This window comes from Aethalodelphis obliquidens, unplaced genomic scaffold, assembly GCF_003676395.1.
Source record: "Aethalodelphis obliquidens isolate GAN/ISIS:26980383/991018 unplaced genomic scaffold, ASM367639v1 scaffold37, whole genome shotgun sequence".
NCBI lineage: Eukaryota > Metazoa > Chordata > Mammalia > Artiodactyla > Delphinidae > Aethalodelphis > Aethalodelphis obliquidens.
The window spans coordinates 14,883,587-14,905,417 of record NW_020837981.1 but is presented as its reverse complement, the minus strand read 5'-3'; the positions used below and the strand labels follow the sequence as shown (position 1 = coordinate 14,905,417).

The following is a 21,831-nucleotide window of genomic DNA, read 5'->3' as shown; positions in this document are numbered from 1 at the left end:
TTCTAAAGCAGCATTTCCAAATAGGGTCTGTGTTAGTTTGCTAGGGCTGCCATAACAAAGTGCCACAGACTGGGTGGCGTAAACAACAGAGATCTGTTGTCTTGCAGCTCTGGAGACCAGAAGTCCAAGACGAAGGTGTGGGCAGAGTTGGTTTTCTCTGAGGCCTCTCTCTTTGGGTCTGTAGATGGCTGTCTTCTCCCTGTGTCTTCACATGGTCTTCTCTCTGTGTGTGTCTGTATCCTCATCTCCTCTTCTTCTAAGGACGACATTTGTATTGGATTAAGGCCTAGTCATAAGACCTCATTTTAACTTAATTACCTCTTTAAAGCCTCAATCTCCAAGTACAGTCCCATTCTGAGGTCCTGGGGGTTAGGGCTTCAGCATGTGAATTTGGGGGGACACAGTTGAGCCCATAACAGTTTCCCTCGCATCCAGTCACCTGGGGTGAGCCCCTCTAACGGCAGACACCGCAGCCCTCAGACGAGCCCTTTGTAGGAAAATCACGCGACTGCCAGTTCTTCTCCTCTCTCACTCCTTGCTTTCTTGCCGCAGCTGATCGGGGGCCTGGTCCTGTCAGTGGGGATCTATGCAGAGGTCGAGAGGCAGAAATACAAAACCCTGGAAAGTGCCTTTCTGGCCCCGGCCATCATCCTCATCCTCCTGGGGGTTGTCATGTTCATCGTGTCCTTCATCGGCGTGCTGGCTTCCCTTCGCGACAACCTGTGCCTTCTCCAAGCGGTGAGTCCGCCCCACGCACCCCTCAGCCACTGGTGGTGGTGGGGTCCTTGGCATCCCCAGGAGAGCTGGGGAGAGCACCCCTGGGCCCTTGGGCATCCCAGTTATTCAGTCCTTGCCTCAAACCAGCTCTTTTAGAGGGTTTCCTGGGTCAGCCTGTCTGTGCACGTTGGCCCAAGAGTGCCCAGCCTCCTCCACTTCTGCGTAGAAAGGCTGATTTGAATACTGTTCTTCTTACTTAAACCCTGTGTTGGTCTGGACTGTCGGTTGGAGGTGGGAGAAAGCACACTCAAATGAGAGCAAGCAAAACCAAGAAGAGTTGTTGTTGGTGAGTCAGTAGCTCATGTAACCTGCAAGCCCACACTGGGTCCGGGGGTACAGACGGTGCCCTCAGGCTCTCTCTCTCGCCACCTCCCAGCTGGACGCCTGATGCTGTCCTCAGGCTCTCTTTGCAGTGGTGGCCAGCAGCCTCAGGCCAACAGTCCTTATGGTTCTTGATTCCGGGGAATCTTTCCTGGTAACTCTGGCCAAGGTCCTAGGACTCTGATGGGCCTGCTTGGCCAAGTGCCTGCCCTGGGGTCAGGGGAGGTCAACTCCCCTACTCCGCTTACTGGCAGGAGATGGATGGCTCCCCAGAGTGGGGGGTGCCGGGTAGGAGGATCTGTTTTCTCTGCAACCACATGTGTGTTTGACCTCATTGTCCCCCTCACACGGGAAGCCCCTAAAAGCCCCTATGAGGATAGTCTCGGTGCTGCCTGAGCCTGGAAGTTATTGACATCAGTTTGGACAATGCCCGTTTCTGTGATAAAGGGGGGTGTATCCTCTAAGCCTCAGGCATCCCCTCACCCACCCTGGGGGTCTGGGAAGCCACTGTGGAGAGCCTCTGCAGGCAGAGCTGGAAATGCTGCGCAGCCTGTCCCCTCTGGGTCAGCCAGAGCGAGGACCAGCTCTGCTTGTGGTCGGGGGTGGGTGGAGGGGATTGTGTTTCTCCACCTAGACCCTGCTGAGGACCCCTGGGACAAACCTCGATAACAGTCTGGCTGGGACAGCTGAGTCCCTTTTCCTGACCACTAGCTCCAGCGACAGGCTTTCCCGGGAATGTGTGTCCACATCCTGTGTCCTCACAGGAGGAAGGGACGAAAGGCCCAGGAGCTGCTAAGAGCTCCGACAGAGGTGATTCTCTTTATTGCGCTTGAGCTCGGCGCAGATGGCACTTCCGCTTCCCCTCTAGGTGAATCTCTGAATTTTGTTTTCCAGTTTATGTACATCCTTGGGATTTGCCTCATAATCGAGCTCGTTGGTGGCGTGGTGGCCCTGATCTTCCGGAACCAGGTGGGCCTCTGGCGCAGTTATCAGCCATGTGTATGCTAGTCACGCACTGTGTGTGCGCCCAGGGCTGCAAACTGGGGGTGCAGCAGAGAGCTGGGCAGATAATCCCTCGTGGAACATCCACTGGGCTGGGGCGATGGGCACTGAACAGGTAAACCGGAGAACAAGAAAACAAAACAGGCTGATAACAGAGTGCCTGGGGTGGAGGTGGGGAGGATGCTGCTGAAAAGGAGCCAACCAGCTAAGGCTCAGAGGGAACAGAGGTCCAGGCGGAGGGAGCCACTGAGGCAGAAGGGAGCTTGGCGGGTTTGTGCACAGTGTGGAGGCCGCTTGGCTGAAACAGGTGAGTGATGGGCAGGGGGCAGAAGATGAAGATCTAGGGCAGATCAGGTAGGGCCTTGGATTTTTGTTTTAAAGGCAGTAGGAAGCCTTTGGAGAGTTTTATGCTGGGAAGTGATGTGGTCTGATTCACATTTTACTTGCTGCTGAATGGAGAGTGGACAGTAGGGAGACCAGCTGGATGGGCCTTAACCACAGGCATGTCTACACCCTTGGAATCCAGGGGTCTTCTTCCTGTTTTGTGATGGAAGGGGAGATTCCCATCATATTGATGGAGTCCTTGAGGCACAGAGAGGTTAAGAAGCCCTCCTAAGAGCACACAGGAAGATGGAGGCAGCTCAGGGATGCTTTCCAATCTTTTTTTCAGTTCTTTTTTTCTCCCCTGCCCTAGCTTTATGGGGAATAATTGACAAATAAAGTTGTGATATATTTAAACTGTACAGTGTGATGATTTGAGATATGTATACATTGTGAAAGGATTACCACAATCAAGTTAATTAATACATCCATCACCTCAAATAGTTAACTTTTTTTTTTTTTTTTGGTGAGAATACTTAAGATCTGTTCCCTTTGCAAATTTCAAATGTATAATACAGTATTATTATTATTATTATTATTTTTTTTTTTTTTTGGCGGTATGCGGGCCTCTCCCTGCCGTGGCCTCTCCCGCTGCAGAGCACAGGCTCCGGACGCACAGGCCCAGCGGCCATGGCCCACGGGCCCAGCCGCTCCACGGCATGTGGGATCTTCCCGGACCGGGGCACGAACCCGTGTCCCCTGCATCGGCAGGCGGACTCTCAACCACTGTGCCACCAGGGGAGCCCTATAATACAGTATTATTAACTATAGTCAGCATGCTATACATTAGATCCTCAGAGCTTATTCATCTTATAACTGGAAGTTTGTACCATTGACCAACATCTCCGTATTTCGCCCGCCTCCTATCGTCTGGCAACCACTTTTCTACTCGCTGGTTCTATGAGTTTGACTTTTTTTTTTTAGGCTCCACATATAAGTGACTCCATATAGTGTTTGTCTTTCTCTGTCTGACTTACTTCACCTAGTATAACCCACTCGAGGTTCACCCATGTTGTCACAAGTGGCAGGTTTTCCTTCTTTTTTATGGCTGAATAATATTCCATTATATACACACACACACACACACACACACACACACACACACACACACATATACACACACACACACACACACAATGGAGAATATACGTATATCTATATATCTACATAACTGTATCTCTCTCTGTATCTCTCATATCTTTATCCATTCATCTGGCAACAGACACGTTGTTTCCATATCTTGGCAATTGTGAATTATACTGCAATGAACATGAGAGTTCTTTTCCTGGCAGATAACTCTTTGAGATAGTAATTTCATTTCCTTTGGATATATACCTGCAAGTGGGATTGTACCACATATGGTAGTTCTATTTTTAATTTTTTGAGGAATCATCATACTGTTTTCCATAATGATTGTACCAATTTACACTCCCATCAACAGTGTACAAAGGTTCCCTTTTCTCCTCACCAACATTTGTCTCTCGTTTTTTGATAATAGACATTCCAACAGGAGTGAGATAACATCTCACTGTGGTTTCAGTTTGCGTTTCCCTGATGTTTAGTGATGTTGAGCATCTTTTCATATACCTGTTGGCCATTTGTATGTCTTCTCTGGAAAAATATCTATTCAGGTTCTCTGCCTGTTTTTTACTCAGATTACAGTTGACCCTTGAACAACATGGATTTGAAATGTGTATGTCCACTTACACACAGAGTTTTTTCAATAAATATAGTACCTGTATTTCATTTTACAGATCCTTAAATAACTAAGTGTGAGGAAAAGTTTATGTTCGGTTAGAGATTACAATATGTGGAGTCAAAAGATCTAGGGTTTGAGTCCTGACTCTATTTAAGCTGTTTTAGCTTCCTGCCCTTGGGTGAGTTATTTATCATTTCCTTTGCTTTTGAGGCAGACATAGCAGTACGCAGATTTTCAACTGTGTTGGATGTTGGCATCCCTAATCCCTACAGTGTTCAAGGGTCAACTGTATTTGGGTTTTTTGCTATTCAGTTGTAAGTGTTCCTTGTATATTTTGGATATTAACCTCTTATCAGATATATGGTTTACAGATATTTTCATAGTTTGCCTTTTTACTTTTTTGATTATTTTGCCGTGAAGAAACTTTTTTGTTTGATGTAGTCCCACTTATTTATTTTTGCTATAGGCGACATTGCCTATAATGTTTGATGTCAGATCCAAAAAATCACTGCTAAGACCAATGTCAAGGAGTTTTTCCCTATATTTTCTTCTAGGAGTTAGTTCTACAATTTCAGATCTTATATTTAAGTCTTTCATTCGTCTTGAGTTGATTTTTGTCTATGGTATAAGATAAGGGTCTAATTTCATTCTTTAGCACATGGATTTCCAGTTTTCTCAACACCATTTATTAAAGAGATTGTCCTTTCCCTGTTGTATATTCTTGGCATCTTTGCTGGAAATCAGTTGACCATATATGTGTGGGTGTATTTCCAGGCTCTCTATTCTGTTCCATTGACCTGTGTGTCTATTTTTATGTCAACACCATACTATTTTGGTAACTATAGCTTTGCAATATTGAAATCATGAAGAGTGATGCCTCCAGCTTTGTTCCTCTTGCTCAAGATTGCTTTGGCTATTGGGGTTTGTTGTGGTTCCATATGAATTTGAGGATTTTTTTTTCTATTTCTGTGAAAGATGCCATCTGAATTTTGATAGGGGATCACATTGAATCTGTAGATTGCCTTGTCCCACTGGTTGTCTTCCCAATCTAGTTTTGCTACCTGTTCCTCCCTTTTTCTCTTTTCTGCTTTTCAGACCATCTGCTCTGGGCTGGCAGTTCCAGGGTATTGGTTCATTTTTCAGCAGCCCTGAGGGGAGAGAGATGTTTATTCCATTTGCGAATGGGGATGCATTTTTGTGCAGTCAGCAGGGCTCCTGGCCAGCCCACAGCTTTCCAGAGTTATGAGTGCTTTACTGACTAAAGCCCAGGTCCAGGCCAGGGTTAGCAGCATCAGTGGTTTAATAAACAATCCCCTAAGTGAACAGCAGTTCTGGTTTCCCAGGTGCTTTCACAAAGGCGGTTGACTTATTTCCCAGTGCCGGGTAGGTCAACAGGGGCTGTGACACCACTCTTTTCCAGGGAGAGAACTAAGACGAAACCTCCAGGGACCCTTAGCTCTTACAGCTGAGGATGCCGTGGGCCTGAGGTCAGGGGTGAGAGTTTCCATTATCCCCAAACCCTGAGGGCACCACGGGGTGAAGTGTGTTCCTTCCCCTTGGGTGGGTTGTCCCCTTCATGGGGCCCTGTCGGGAAGGTCTCAGCGTGCAACCCAGGAAGGACCTTCACCTTCAGGGATCTCAGCTCTTTGGAGGCTCATGATGGGCTGTGCTGTCATATGCCCGTGATACATAATTCAAAAAATTAAAAAATGAGATACAAAACTAAGTGCAGTAAGATCTCCACAATGAAAAACATAGGCCTGGAAAAACCTGGAAGGAAATAGAAATATTAACATATTAATTCATATCTCCTCTGAGGGATGGGACTCTTTTTTTCCCTAGCTCCCAAATTTTCTTTTTCTTTTTTTATAATCAAGGGGGAAAATACCATATAAAGAAAAATGATGTCCCTGCCAACTGTAATGCCATGCGATTTTGTAAAACAAGAAATGGGCCAATGGCGAGGATAGGGAAGGAGCAGCCTGGCTGTTGATGGTGGCAGAAAGGGGCAGCATATGATGGAGGAAGAGGTGAGGCACAGTCAAGGTCAGGTTCCAGGAGGAGGTGAGTTCCCAACTCCAGTTTTTCTTCACCAAGAGGAGAAGACAGATTTCTCTGAATCACAATGTAATAAGTTCAGTCTCCAGCCCTGCAGGCTACCTCTTAACTCTAAGAATCCACTTGTGGTGACAAATGAGGACAAGTCATCAGGCTAATAACTTCATACAGGGTTCTCAGGAAGGTGCACAGACCATGGTCACTGCCAGGCAGCGAAAGATAAACAGACTCCAGAGTGTAAGGAAGAAACTCTCCATCAACCGCTGCCCCTGGATGAGGCTTCTGCTGCCAGGCATGACCCAGTAGTTGGACTGAAGCAGCTTTTCTGCTTGTGCAGGGTCGAGTGGCCGTGCGTTGGGTGCAGAGCTGTTGGCCCCAAGGGCCCGGGCATTAGAAGCAGAAGTGCAGCACCTTGAACCCAGTGGGGGGCAGAGAACCTGAATGACCTCCACAGCTGTCTGGGTCTCACCGCTCTTGACCTGCCATCACCCCAGCTTGTCCCGAGCCTCTCTGGAGGGTGTCGGGGGTTTTGGAGGTGGGCAGCTCCTGACCGTATGTTCCCAGTGAGGCAGGGCTGAGCAGGGACACCCAGAGGGCACTGGGCTGTAGCTGGTACGTCTTTACCCATCCCCGACCTCCTTCCCTCTACCACCAGAACAGTCAGGGGAGCGACCACTTTCCTGGCCTTGATCAGAGGGTGCTGTGGTCACACCTAACACCAGGCCATGGAATGATGGGCAGCACCCAGCCTGTTTATCATGGCACTGCCACGAGCGGGCTCTGGGTGTGACCGTGAGGTCAGGGCAGGGAGAAAGGAGACAGCATGGCCTGCCTGGCTGAGCACCTGAGCATATATATCCTTCCCACCCAGAAGAAAGTAGAGAAAGTTCTGCACTGTTGTGGACAGATTCCCATAGCTGGTGCCTCCCACTGTGGGAGTGAGAGCTGGAGCCCCAAACACCTGGGAGACCAAAGCATAACCCTCTCCCACCATGGGGATTAATCCTGTGACCTCCAGCCGGGTATTCAGAGAACCTTGCAGAGTTTGCACCTCTTTCCTTCTCACTCCCTGGGTTCCTCTCAACCCTTGGTTGTCTGATGGGGCCCATCTCAGGGCTGGAGCAGAGGCTGGGGTCTGGAGGCAACGAGGATGGATCCCCACCTTCTGAGGGTACTGTGGGGAGCCCAGAGATGCTGGCTCAGCCCAGGCACTAAGGGAGGAAGGCAGTCCTAGGCTGAGCACCCGACTCTGCGTTATGAGAGCTGAGCTGCCAGGTGTTGGGCCTCCCCAGCATGGGCCTCAGAAGCGGACACGAAGTGATGGAAGCCGGCTGGCAGCCTGTAGGAAACTAGGACAGCTGCGTCCCCAGAGGCCTGGTGGGAGGCTCCGGCTGCCAGCCAGCCCTTCCACCCCTGCCGTCCTGGGGGAGCTGCTGCCCCATGTCCCCCACCCCTCCAGTTCCTCATTTATTTAGGCTAAAAAAAAAAAGGCTTTATTGATATTTAATTCACATGCCATACAATTCGCTCATTTAAAGTGTGCATTCAGATATGTGCAACCAACACCACTCTCGATTTGAGAACATTTTCATGACCTCCAGAAGAAATCCGACATCCCTTCGCTCTTCTCCTCATTCATTTAAAAACTCTCCAAGTGCCTCCACTGAGAGCAGTGATGCAGAGGCTTCAGATATCTTTAAAACTAGATTAAAAGAAAGAACTAGAAAGGGCAGCTCTTTGTAGCTTGAGTCTGGTGGCTTGAACAATGTGCTCTGAAAATCCCATGGCCTTTGATGCTTGCTCACTCTCTGCTTAATTTAGCCCGGGCCACGTGCCTCTGAGGCCATGCCAGCCGTTTGTGAAAGGTGGTTTTCTAGTCCTCATTGGAGCTGCCCCTGCTGTGTGACCTGGTTTAGAGCAGGGTGGGGCTGGCACTGTGTGCGTTTGGCCTCTGGACGCAGCAGAGGAAGCCAGAATTCTCTTTTCCCTTCCATGCTCCCACAGAGCGCGTCCTCTCAGCGGCTCCCCCAGTCCCTCAGGACGTTGTGGGATATAAGCACCGTGCTTTACACTTAATTAGAGTTAATTAATGACCTGTATGCCCTCCACCCCCACAGGAACCACCCAAGCATTCTACGCACGTCTCTGGCATGGGCATGCACGCGCACACGCACACGCACGGTGCCAAAGGCAGTGCACACGTGCAAGAACCGGCACAACCTAAAGAGCTCTCTGATGGGAACTGGGGGCAGCTGCCGCCTGTGGAGCCTGGGACCATCTGTTCCTCCTGTCCATCCCGAGAGGCCTCCAGCGCGGCCTCCCTTCCCCACAGGGTCCCAGTTCAGCTAACCAGATGGAAGGCCTGATTTGCACAAAGAGGGCTCTTTTGGAGTCCGTGCCTTTGGAAAATGCTCAGAGACTGAGCTGGTTTGGGGAGGGAGGTCAGGGCTGCTCACCAAAGAGGGAGGGAGAGCCTTTCCCCTTTGGGCCACTGAGCGTCCCCTCTGCCGCCTGTCTTCCTCCCTGCCCTGGGCCTCCTGCCCTCATCCCACCCTGTTTCCTAACAGCATGTGACCCAGTGGGAGGGCTGAGGGGTGAGCCGATGGGCTGGGGTAGGTGGACCAGGACGGTCCGCAGTGCCTTGAGAGTGGAAGGAAGCCACCCCGCCTCCCATGAGTGGTCCTAGACATGTCCCTGACCTTGGACATCAGCCCCTGCACCTCACTTCAGCCAAGGGCCCCTTACACCATGCCATTGAACGCTGCGAGCTCATTCCCTTGCCCTGCCCTGGGTGACAGACTGATCCTGCCTGGTGTCCTGTTTTCTTCGACACCCCCAACCATGCTCCAGCTGGCTAGCCTGTCCCTTCATCACCCAGAGGAGCAGGTACCCAAGGTCGGAAAGGCTGCAGGACCTGGGAGCCTCTGGGAAGGGTGGCCTGAGGCCAGACAGCCTCCTGCTCTGCCCAGGTCGAGTGGCCAGCAAGCAGCTCTTCCACTGAGCCCCTGCCCTGGGTGGGATCCAGTGCCAGACCTGGGCAGGGCTGAGGGCTGGTGACTGCAGAGCCTCTCACACGGGAAGGGGCCTGGCCCTGTGCCTCCCGAGGCCTGCAGCTCCCAGGTCTGCTCCTGAGCGGCTGATTTTCATCAGCAGAGGGTTTTCCTTCTGGCCACAGAGATAGGTTTCCCTGAGCCAGTCTCCTCTGTCACCTTGGCTTTGAGCAGTGTCTGAGTTTCAGGAAGGAGATGGCTGTCACATCCTTCATTCCTCTCTTTTTGATACTGGAGATGGTTTGGGGAGATGGCCCCAATCTGAACCTTGGGTTCTGTTCTTGGCTTCTTTTTTTCCTGTTTTCCGTATTCGCTTTAATCATCGGTAACACATGATCTTTTATGAGTCTAAGACTGTTAACATTGTTTCTCATTTTACAGAGGAGTTACCTTGGATAACCTATCCCCACACAGAGTTTTTGTTTTTAATTTTTATTGGAGTATATAGTTGATTTACAATGTTGTGTTAGTTTCTGGTATAAAGCAAAGTGAATCAGTTATACAGATACTTATCTTGGCTTCTTAAAGTGTATCAGGCCGGGAGTTTGATGCTTTGGTTCCAGCATCTCTCTGTCAGTGATCAGCAGGGTGACCTTGGACACGTCACATCACCACTTTGGGCTGCAGGGTGTTTGTGAGGGGTCCCAGGCTAGGGCCCAGCTCTTGGACAAGACTTAGGGCCTTAATTTCTTCTGGGATTAGCCATTTTCCACTGATGACGTAATGGGTATGAAGTGATACCACAGGGTATCTGTCTCCTGGAAGAAGAAAGACCTATCACAATAGCAGCAGGGCTTACTACGTGCCTGGCATCCTGCTAAGCACTTTTGTAGATTTAGTTTATTTGAATCTCCAACCCCTCCCAGGCAGAGGGTTCTCCCCCACCGCCAGCCCCCATTCCGTAGAGGAAGAAATGGAGGCCCGGAAGTTAAAGGAAGTGCCCGAGGCCTGCGTGGCTGCAGGGACCATGAGGCCTGATGGCCCCTCGCAGCCTAGTCTTTGATCTTCAGAGCTCGGAGGTGTCTTAAACATAGGCCTGCAGGGTTGGTTCACAAGTGGGAAACTGAGGCCCAGAGAGGAGGAGTAGCTGTGATGGGGCCTGCAGTCCCAGGCTGGGGCCTGGAACCCAGGGCCCTGCTGTCCCCATGTACCCTGAGGGCACCTCCCGCGGGAATCGTCCGGCTCCAGAGCTGAGAATGCACCCTTTGTGCCAGCACAATCTCTGATGAGACACGGGCCTTCCTGCTCTGAAAGCCCCGATTGTCGCTGCCAGTGTGGAGCTAGGCTGCCCACGCTCCCGCCCCATCCCTTCCTGCTGTGGGGCCTTTTGTACTCCTGGATCCCAGTACAACAGCCGGGCTGTTGATCCAGAAGGCCCAGTGTGACTGGGACAGGGCGGCCTGCCAGCGCCCTTCCCGGTGGGGATTGTCCCAGCCCGAGAGGGAGGTGGGCCCTGTCATCTCCCTGCAGTGACAGAGAGAGGCCCGGAGGAGAGTCAGGAGACCTGGCCGGGCCCCTAACCAGAGTTGAGACCTGCTCGGTGATCTGGGGAGAATCAAGCTCCCTCTCTGGGCCTCCTTATCTGTAGAACAAGAGCTTGGATAGGAGAGAAGAGTGGAGAGAAGGCCTGGAGGGCAAAGGGAAGGTTCCAGCACAGGCCTGTCTTTGGCAGTAGAAGGAGCGCCAGGCCAGGAACCTGAGCAGCTGAGTCCCAGCCCTGGCCTGGATGGGTTGTTTGATCTGTAAAGGAATGGGGTGCACCATTCCTGCATCCGATGGGCACTGGGGGCGTGGAAGGGGTGCTTTGTGCAGGTAGGGGCAGGGGCCACCTGGGCATGTGGGCACTCTGGTTCAATCCCGACTTTTGGGAAATCTCGGGTGGGACTCTGGGGATGTGTGCTCTTCTTCCTTTGTAATTTCTCTGTCTAAATAGACCATCGACTTTCTGAATGACAACATTCGAAGAGGAATCGAGAACTACTATGACGATCTGGACTTCAAAAACATCATGGACTTTGTTCAGAAGGAGGTGAGCCAGGCGCTTTGGGTCAGACATCTGCCTCCCATGCCCTTTGTCCCCTACAGGGGACCCTGCTCAAGAGGGTCGGGGTGAGGGTCACATGGCTTATCCATTCCCAAAGCAGGTGGCTGGCCACGTTGGGAGGCAAGGGTGGGCCATGGATGGCCGCCAAGGGTAGGGATGCCAGGGCCTGACCTTCTCAACCAGCTCTCTACCCGTGTGCTTCCCCCACAATATACTTGCCCTACCTGTTCCTCTCCAGGTACACGGGCCCTCCCCTCCTGGAAAAAAAAAAAAAGAACAAGGTCAGGGGTAGCTACAAGCCACCTGGCAGTGCCTCAGGGTGCCCCATCTCCAGTGGGTAAAGATCCTCCTTCTTTGAGGTGGGAGTGACCTCCAAGCCACCCAGTTCGAAGTTCCCCCTGCCAGGACCCTTTAGTGATGGGGAGCTCACTGCCTTGCCAAGTCCAGGACAGCCCCGACGGGGAGAGAGCTCTTCCCCGACTCCACTTCCCCCTGCATGGGGGACCAGCACAAGACTTCTCCTTTTCCTTGATGACGCTTCTTTGAATGTGATAATTGTCCTTTGGGGATGTCATCCCTCTTCCCAAGGTCCACCCGAATCTGTGGGTGTAATAATAATAGCAGTTGCAGGGCAAGCTGCTGCCCTCGGGGGGCTTCTACACATCAACCTCACTTAGTCCTCCTGCGCCTTAGCCTCCTCATCTGCCTCAAGGGGCTACTAATGGTCCCTTCCTCTTGGCGTCGTTGCGAGATTGCCTCGACCTGTTTCAGAGGTGGTTAGAGCAGTGCCAGGCAAATGATGAGACCTAGGTCCGTGTCAGCTGCAGTGGTCATCATCCTCATGTCCTACTAGGGGAGGACAAGCAGAGTTTGAGGGCCGAGGGCCTGCTCAGCCCTGGCAGCGCTTCTTTGGATGTGACCTTGGGGGCGTCAGCTGGCCTGATCCCCGTGCTAGCCCTCAGTGGGGACAAATGTCTCACCGCGCCCAGGGCCACCCGTAGTGGCCACACCCTTGGCTCAGGCCTTCCATGTAGTCACAACAGGTGCAGCCTCCGGGAGGCCCTTCTTTGCCAGGGATGTGCCTGCCAGCTCTGGCCATCAAGTGGAGCAAAATGCTTTTATTGGAACCAACCTTCAGCTGGCTCGCAATTTTCATTTCTTCCAGGGTGGAATGGCGGGATGACTCATGCTCACTGGGCACCCTGCTTGGTGCTGAATGCCTCATGCATGGCTTCCCTTTGTAATTCTCAGCTCAGCTGTGCAAAGCTGACGTTGCTCTTCCTGCTTTACGGTTGAGGATCTGAGGCACAGAGAGGGTCACTGACTTGCCCAAAGTCACACAGCATGGAGTTACCGGTAGTGTGAGGATTTGAACTCTGGCCTGTCTGATGGCAAAGCAAATGCCCTTTGCACTGTACCCCAAAGAGGCACTTCCAGATCCCTCAAACTGATAACCTAAAAGGCTCTATGGGGACTCTGAAAGGGTATCTGCTTTGTGTTTTTACTAAGACCTTGGATCATATCACTCCCCTGGTTAATAAACCCTGCAGTGACTTTCCGTCACTCAGAATACCATCCCAGCTCCCTGCTGGTTCTGGCTGACAGGGCTTTCATGGTCTGGCCTCATGTCCTCCATTCTTGCTGGCTCTGCTCCAGGCACACCTGCTGCTGAAATATAACCACCTCGTCTCTGCGTGGGGTCTTTGCATGTCTTGACCGGCTTTTTCCTGTTCCTATTTCAGATTAAATGACATCTCCTCAGGCCTTTCCCGACCTCCCCGCTCCTTCCCCTGTTTGCCGTATCCCTGGTACCCAGCACTACCTCACTGTCCTTTTCACAACGCTGATTCCTCTCTGTCTCCCTCTGCAGATGTGTCCCATATGGGCAGGGCTGTGGTGCTTTGGCTGCCCCTTGTCTCTCTGGCACACAGAACAATGCCCGGCACACACCAGCATCTCAGTGGAGTAACTGCTTCCCCCAGGCGTTGGCATCTGTACAGGGGGAGATGCAGGGAGGGGCTAAGCTAAGGGGAAAATGATGCCAGCTGTGCCATCGCTTCAGTCCTGAGCCCAGGCCAGGGTGTGAGGTGTGTGCCCCTTTGCTAAGGGCAGGACAGGCAGAGCTGGGGCAGGTGAGGAGAAGGTCAGTGTGGTTCAGGGACCCCTGGGTTGTGGGGCTTGCCTAGAATCCTGTTCTCCGGGACCTTAAAGGCCAGCTCCTCGGGTTGAGCACCTGCCCTGGGGATGTGAAGATGGAGTCCGGTTGTCAAGGAAGGATGTTCCCTCCAGTGTTTAGTCACCACCCCGCTATCCCACCAAAAGGCTACCCAGCCTTGGCTTGCATGCCTCTCCAGTGACGGGGCGCTCACTACCTGTTGGGCAGCCATGCCGCTTTTGGCGAACTCTGACCCCACAACGGATGCCTCATTTGCTGCCTGTAGCTCCCCCTACCAGGGTGACCCCCATGATAAATCACATCGTTCATCCCCCGGCAGGGCCCCTCCCTGCCGTCTGCCCGGGGCCCCGGCGGTGATGGCAGCTCTCTTCCCCGCTTGTTTCATCCCTCAGTTTAAGTGCTGTGGCGGAGAAGACTACCGAGATTGGAGCAAAAACCAGTACCACGACTGCAGTGCCCCCGGACCCCTGGCCTGCGGGGTGCCCTACACCTGCTGCTTCAGAAACACGGTACCCACTGCTCCTGGGGCTTGCCGGCTGGTCAGACACTTCTCTCACCTTTCAGGACGGGTGGTGGGGATGGTTGGGTGCGGCAGGCAGGAGGTGGTGGTCATTGTCGAGGCTTCCTGAGCCTCGAGGGCTACTAAAGGGGGTGAATCTGGGAAGGGGGGCGGGGAAGTCTTGTCTTATTAGTAGCGGTCGTTAACATCTACTGAGCACTTACCATGTGCTGGCCTTTTCTAGGTTCTTTAGTTGTATTAACTCATTTAGTCTTTTCAACAACCCTGTGAGGTAGGTACCGTTATTTCACCCACTGTACAGATGAGAAAACTGAGGAATCAAAAGGTTAGGTGCTTTGCCCAAGGTTGATGGGGCTGGGATGAAATTCAGGCAGCCATTGTCAGAGCTGCACCCTGGACTCCTGTGCAAGCCAGGCAAGGAGTAGGAGAGGGTCCAGGCCGGGGGGCTTAGCAGGGTGGCTGGCTTGACAGCCGTAGCCAAAGGACCAGAGCAGGGCCTGCACTGTGGGCATTGCTGGTGGACTTTGGGCTTGACGTCCTGGTCACCATCAGCAACAGGGTATTTGGAAGGGGTCTGGTGATGTAACCGTCAGCCTCCGCCTCTCCCCAGTGGGATCCTCTCAGCTCTGTTGCCTCCTTGGCCACTTGGGAGGCTGCCCTGTGCTGTCACTGCTAATAAATGAGAGGCTTGGTCAATCCTGTGTTTGACTAATGTGTCCCAAAACTGCATGGCTTCTGGGTTGGAATGAGGCGGAGAGCTTTGCAATTACTCACACCCTGAAGAGTCATGGAAAATTTCTCTTCTGATGCTCCACCATTCTGTGCCCACTTCCGGATTCTGTAAACCACGCAGCTGCTGGTAGGGGTGGGGGCCTCACCCAGTGAGTCAGGGAGCCAGTGCCAAGTGCATTAGCCCTAAAAAGGCTGGGCCAGGAGGGGAGGTTTGTTTGGAAATTGTAGCTGCCATTTTAGGGTAGCTTTCTGTGCAAGGGGAGTGCTGGGGAAGAGCCTGGGATTTTTAGGGAGGCCTACAGGGGGGTGACCCTGAACTTCATCACCCAAGGCAGTGGCACCTGAAGGTCCAGGTTGAAATGTGGAAGCCCAGCTTGTATTCATTCATTCATTCAACGAGTATTTATTGAGGACCTGCCAGATGTGGTTCTACATTCTGAGGATACAGAAAACACACAGAGAACTTTTGCCTGCATGGAGCTGACATTCTTTCTAGTGGGTAGAACTGACAAGAAAAATAAATAAGTAAAAGAGATAGTATGCTAGAAGATGATAAATGCTAAGGAGAAAAATAAAGCAGGGGCGTGGAGGATTGCAATTTTAGATACTGAGAATGTAGGTTCTCAGTAAAACCCTGAAGGAAGTGAGGGAGTGAGCCATGTGTATCTGGGGATGGGAACTCCTGGCAGAGAGAACAGCAAGTGCAAAGGCCCTGAGGTGGGAGTTGCCCTGGTGAGTTTGAGAAACAGTGCAGAGATCAGTGTGGCTGGAGCAGAGTACGTGTGGGGGAGGAGAGTGGCAGACAAAGTCAGGGAGGTCATGGGTGCCCTGATGGCCGTGGTCAGGACTTAGGTTCCCTTGAGTGACAAGCAGTCAAGTGACAGGGCTTTAGTAGCTGAGTAGCAGATCTTACTTAGGCTTTACCAGGACCACCCTGTCTGCTGTGGGAGCAGAGGTGACGTGGGGAGTCTGGTTAGGGGCTAGTGCAGTGGTCCAGGTGTCACAGCTAAGGCTGTCCGGGAAGTGGGCTCTGACACGCTGGTTAGTGAGCAGGAGGTTTAGTAGGAGGTGCGCTCAGGATTGACACCTGTAAGGGAGGTGACAGAAGCTGGGCTGGACAGAGGGAGAGGTTGAGCAATGATGCAGGCTCAATGGGGGCCTCAGCTGCCTCTCCAGGAATGTCCTGGGATGATCCTTCAGAATTGTCCCATATTGGGGCAAGGGGAACAGGTCTTCATACCCTCCACATGCACCAGGCACTACATGAGGAGTGTCCCACTCGGAAGGGACTTGCTGGCTTGTTCAGCAGAGAAACAGAACCAATAGGATGTGTGTGTGTGTGTAAAGAGATTTATTATAGGAAACTGACTCACGGAATTATGGAGGCAGGCAAGTCCCAAGATCTGCAGGGTGAGTCGGCGAGCGAGAGCCCCAGGAGAGCCAATGGTTTAGTTCCAGTCTGAGTGCACAGGCCTGAGAACCAGGAGAGCTGATGATGTAGTTCCTGTTTTAAGGCTGGCAGACTCAAGGCCCAGGAAGACCCAGTGTTTCAGTTCAGGTTTGAAGTCAGGCAGGAAGAATTCTCCCTTACTTGGGGGAAGGGCTGCCCTTTTTTTCTATTCAGGCCATCGACTGATTGGATGAGGCCCGCCCACGTTAGGGAGGGCAATCTGCTTTACTCAGGCTACTGATTTAAATGTTAATCTCATTGGGGGCTTCCCTGGTGGCGCAGTGGTTAAGAATCTGCCTGCCAGTGCAGGGGACACGGGTTCGAGCCCTGGTCCGCGAAGATCCCACATGCCGCAGAGCAACTAAGCCCGTGCGCCACAACTGCTGAGCCTGCGCTGTAGAGCCCATGAGCCACAACTACTGAGCCTGTGCGCCACAACTACTGGAGCCCAAGCGCCTAGAGCCTGTGCTCCACAACAAGAGAAGCCACCGCAGTGAGAAGCCCGCGCACCACAATGAAAAGTAGCCTCCGCTCACTGCAACTAGAGAAAGCCCGCATGCAGCAACGAATACCCAACGCAGGCAAAAATAAATAAACTAAATAAATTAATTAAAACAAAAACAAAAAATGTTAATCTCATTAAAAAACCACCCAGAATTAATGTTTGCATAGATATCTAGGTGAGTCACCCTGGGGCCTAGAGAAGAGTTCTGGGCTCTAGGGTTAGGGAGGCCTCTGCTGCTGCATGTCTGTTCCCTGAAGGGCAGGAGCTGTGGTTCTACCTCCAGGGCTGGAAGCGCAGTGAAGAGTAAGTTTATTCCTGTCATCTTCTTATATACCATATAGCTTACTTATTTATTATGTTCATTGTCTGTCTCCTTCCCTAGAATAAAAGTTCCATGAAGGCAAGGACGCTTTTTTGTTCTTCTATATTCCCAACACCTAGAACAGAGAATGGTACATAATGAGTGCTCAGTATTTGTTCAGTAATGACTGAATGAATGAACAAATGAGGTAGGAAGCACCTGTTCCCATCATGCCCTCGTGCACTTGCTCCCCAGGCCTGACCTTCTCCCTGGGGGTCATGTTCTTGGCCTGGGGGGCCACAAATGCCAACTGACATGAAGTGGATGCTCGGTGTTTTGGGGTCTGAGGGCTCCTGGGGGACAGTCTAGACTGAGAGAGGTTATTTTGCCCACACATCAGGCCCTGACATTTAGACAGATCTAGATGACGCCTGAGGTTCAACCCACTCTTTTGGAAAGAGAGCAGACAGCCCTCCTTGCCTTCCAGGGCCTGGGATCGTGTCCAAAGTCACTCCAGCCAGCGTGTCTGTGTTCTGCCATGTGCCCAGCCCTGGGATAAGCCCTTTACGTGTATATCTCACTTTATATTCAAAATAGCTCCGTGGGGTACATTCTTAGATCACCATTGCTTTATGGAAGAGACCAGGGAAGCTATTCATCATTCATTCATTCAACAAATCCTTATTGAGTGCCTGCATGTGCTAGTCCCTCAGCAGCCCACCTAAGGTTGGTCACAGAGCTCCTAAGTGGCAGAGCAGGACCTGGACCAGGTAACATGATGCCAGAGACCACACTGGCCACTCTGCTGTCCTGCATTACTGCTGGAACCTGTGGCACCCTGGTCCCACAGCAGCTTTCACTTAGATGTGAAGGGATGGGACCGGGACATCGAGCTTTCTCTCACCTTCTAGAAAATAGAGGAAACTATACAAGGGCTCAGGCAGTGATGGGAAGTGCCCCTGCCAGTCCTGTGTTATAGGTCTGCTGGGAAGAGATTTGATGGGTCTAGGGCCGACCACGGCTTCCCCTGCGCCTAGATTAGTCAGCCGCTGGGAGTTCCTGAGAGCAGCTCTCTTCCCAGGAAGGAGGTTGGGCGGTCCTTCCACTGGTGGGTGGCTGTCTGCAGGAACAGGGAAGTGTGGTCAGAGGCCTGGCTTTGCCGTCAGGTAATCCCCAGCTGGCCAGGGCCCTGGCTGTGGTCTGGGATTTTCTTTCATAAGAGCCAGCGTAGTGGGAGCAGCCCAGCCCTGACCTCAGACAACCCATAACCATATCAGCAAAGCTTGGGCTCTGGGGCAGCTGCACTAAGGGAGCCTGGGGCAGTGCCCTTTCCTCTGGGTTCCTAGGCTGCCACGGGTGGAGCAGTGGGCCTCCCACCAAAGCGCCATGGAACTGGCCTTCCTGCCTGTCCTCCCTGTGCATTTCTTGGAGGCGGGAGGTTAAGATGCAGACTTGAGCCAGCCGGGGTGGGAATCTCAGCTCCATCCATACTAGGCAGTGCAACTCTCTGTGCACTATAAAATGGGGGTCAGGGGGAATAAATGTCTTCTACGGTAAACACTATGTAAGTGTTAGCTAATACACATTTCTGTTTCAGACAGAAGTTGTCAACACCATGTGCGGCTACAGAACTATTGACAAGGAGGTAACGTCTTTGAAATCTCTTTCCTCCAGAAAGGTTGCCCTTCCTGTCCCATCTCCAGGGTGATCAGAGGGGCTACCAGGGGTGAGGCTCCTGGCTGCTGAGATTTCCCAACATTCCTGGCTGTGAAAAGGAGCCAGGGACTGCCCAGGTTTTCTGCCTTACCCAGAACAGGACTCGGGGAGCCAAGAATCCCCCCAGGCTGGGAAAGGCTGGCTGCCAGGATGTGCCGAGCACCTAACGTGTGAGGCCACCGAGGCCACCGTGCCCCTGCCAGTGCCCCCAGCATGTCCCTGTGCCCGGCCGCGCTCAGCACCCGCTTGCCTCTGCCCTTGGAGCTGCCCATTTGCAGACGACGCACGCTGGCTTCCTCAGCCTGGGACCCAGGAGTCCCTTGGGGAAGAGAGCCTCTGGAAGGTCCCTCCTGGCTCAGCTTCCTGGGCATTTCTCCTGGACTTGGAGACAAGCTGGGGTGGTGCTGAGAAGGAAGCTGAAAATAGTGACGACTTGAGATGCCTCTGAGCAGTGGTTCTCACAGTGAGGTCCCCCGACCAGCAGCAACAGCAGCGCCTTCCACCCCCCCGCCCCCGACCTGGGAACTTCTTAGAAACGGGCATTCTTGGGGTGGCGCCGGCAGGTGATTCTGACACACGTTTAACATGCAGAGCCACAGACCAGCAGTGATTCTCCAGCCATCAAACCCAATGGCCAGTTTTTACATTAAACACTTGGTAATGCCCTATTTATTATTCCAAAGTGAAATTCACAGATAATATAACCTACCTACACACGTAATTCCAAAACAGGTAACGTAATGATTTGAGATAAAAGGAGAAATAAGATAAAACAATTTACAACCATATACCATATTTCAACACGTACGTGCTCAGGCACTAGATAGAGAAAGCGAAGTGGTTGGGTGTTTACACTGCCAGGGGCTTCTGATACTTGGCAGGGGTGTTGTGTGGACAACTTGCATTACCATGGGCGTATTTTTGCCATTGACATGGTTTTTCAAAATGGTGAACAATTCTTGATAAAGTTGCAAACAAAATAAAGTATAATTATCCCTTACTTTATCTAATATTCTTTCTACAGAATTCAGTGCATAGTAAAAACATGCAGAAAACACTTTGGTTTTTATGTCCCTGGAGTTAGGCTTTGGGCTCAGATAATTATGGATGGGTTTTCACCCATCCAGATGCCCAGGGGACATCTAAGAGGCAGGTAGTCTGGGAAGTTGTCCGTGGAGTAGGATTGCCCTGAGCTCTACAGTCCCTCAGCCCCCAGCCCCGATCGCAGTGATAACCGGAAGTGCCACCACAATGTCCGCAGTGCTCTCTAGGGAGCGGTACCGCCTGCTGAGACCCAGTGATCTAGAGCCACCTTCTCATCACATTGCATACAAGAAACTGAGGCCCAGAGAGGCTGAGGGACTCGCCTGGACCTGGGGTGAGTGGCAGAGTTGGGACCAGGGCTTCCAGGCGAGTGCTCAGCCAGGCTCCTCCCCGGCAGCGCCTCAGCGTGCAGAATGTCATCTACGTGCGGGGCTGCACCAACGCCGTGCTCATCTGGTTCATGGACAACTACACCATCATGGCGGGCCTCCTGCTAGGCATCCTGCTCCCCCAGGTGTGCTGGTCCCCCCCCCCCGGCCCCCAGGGAGGGGAGCTAAACGTGGGGATGGTGTGGGCAGGCTGTGGCTTCAGATGATGTGTGGCTTGGTGATTACAGAGTGCAGAGTAGGCACAAAGGGCTGGGGTGAAGAGAGCTCTTGGACCAGCCACCTGGGCTCACCCTGGGAGGGCTGGAGGGCTGGAAGGAGGGGGTGAATGGCCTAGAAAGTGAGTGACATAGCTGGGGGGGGGGGGGAATAGGAGTCGCAGAATGGAGGGTCTCTGGGATTTCCCGGCAGGCGCAGAGGAGGGCCCAGGCTGGGGCCATTGGGGTAGTGGGGGCTCGGGACTGCCGGAGAGGGCCACCCAGATGGCCAGCAGGCTCTCACCCGCCCTGCCCGTTCTCCTCAGTTCCTGGGGGTGCTGCTGACATTCCTGTACATCACCCGGGTGGAGGACATCATCACGGAGCACTCTGTCACCGATGGGCTCCTGGGACCCAGCACCAAACCCAGCGTGGACGCAGCAGGCACGGGGTGCTGCATGTGCTACCCCAATTAAGGCCGTAGCCTGGGGCGGCAGCTCCAGAAGGACCGTGACAGGACATCTCTGCGCAGGCCACGTCGTGGGGGCCAGATAGGACTGTGGCCCCTCTCTCCACATTCAGCACTGACCAAAGCCATGGCTGTGTTTGCTCAGGGCTCCCAGGCCACCGCCTGTCTGGGGGGCGGAGCCCCTCCCCAGCTGCGGAATTCTGTGCGTGCCCACCCTGCTGGGCGTGGGGAACAGGGCACCCCTCCTCCATGCTCCGGCTGCTGGGGAAGGGGGAGCTTGGCGCTGGGCTCCGAACCCATTTCATTTCTGGTAGTGCCTTGGCCTTGGTGTTTGTGCCCCTTTGAGGGCAGTTTTGTAGTGATTTGTAATCGGGGAGGGAGGAGAGCATGTGTGCCCCGAGGTGAAGGAGCAGAGGGGTGGGGTGCAGACCCCAGGCCCCAGTCCTTCGGCCTCACCCTGAGGCCACGTTGGGTCCGTTTCTCAGCCTCCCGGGTACCTTGAGACCACCCCAGGGCTGCTGCTTTGTTGACCCTGTTTTGTACCTGATTTTATAACATTCATTTTGTACACAGTTAACAGGAGTTTCCGACTAATCAAAGCTAGCTGTTCCCCCATTCCTCTTCCCCCTCCAAGCCAGTTTATTAATCAGACAATAAAGACATGATTTTTTTTTTTTCTGGTTTTTTGTTTGTGCCGTTTGGGTCGAGAGTGAGGAAGACCCCAAGTTGGGCTTGGAAACCCCTTGTTGGTGCAAAGATTGAAGGGGAGCCACCCTGAGACCAAGATTTGGGAGAGTTTGGGACACTGAGGCCCAGGAGGATCAACCGAGGCTGCCCGTTCCCAGCTTGGAATGGCCTCTCTCACCCTTTGGTTTGTGGACTGGGCCTGGAGCCTCCGGTGCCCATCCTTCCTGCCAGGAATTCACTTGCGGGAAACCTCAGGGAAAGAGGCAGAGATGACAACCTATTTTACAGACTGGGAAACTGAGGCCAAGCCACACTG

General features: G+C 52.6%; 1 protein-coding gene across 7 annotated transcripts in view; it reads left to right on the top strand.

The window, feature by feature from the left end:
- TSPAN15 (tetraspanin 15) overlaps positions 1-21,512 on the top strand; it is a 79,069-nt gene extending 57,557 nt beyond the window's left edge. For 4 of the 7 annotated variants that reach the window (XM_027130047.1, XM_027130044.1, XM_027130048.1 and 1 more), the window contains exons 2-8: positions 553-738; positions 1,993-2,067; positions 11,222-11,317; positions 13,901-14,017; positions 18,618-18,661; positions 20,004-20,290; positions 20,686-21,512. In XM_027130047.1, the coding sequence (XP_026985848.1) occupies positions 673-738; positions 1,993-2,067; positions 11,222-11,317; positions 13,901-14,017; positions 18,618-18,661; positions 20,004-20,290; positions 20,686-20,843 (843 nt within the window). In that variant the 5' untranslated portion in view covers positions 553-672 and the 3' untranslated portion in view covers positions 20,844-21,512. Of the gene's footprint in view, positions 1-552; positions 739-1,992; positions 2,068-11,221; positions 11,318-13,900; positions 14,018-18,613; positions 18,662-20,003; positions 20,291-20,685 lie in introns of all 7 variants that reach the window. The other 3 variants (XM_027130046.1, XM_027130045.1, XM_027130049.1) reach the window with 2 other exon arrangements.
- Positions 21,513-21,831: the final 319 nt, after the last annotated feature.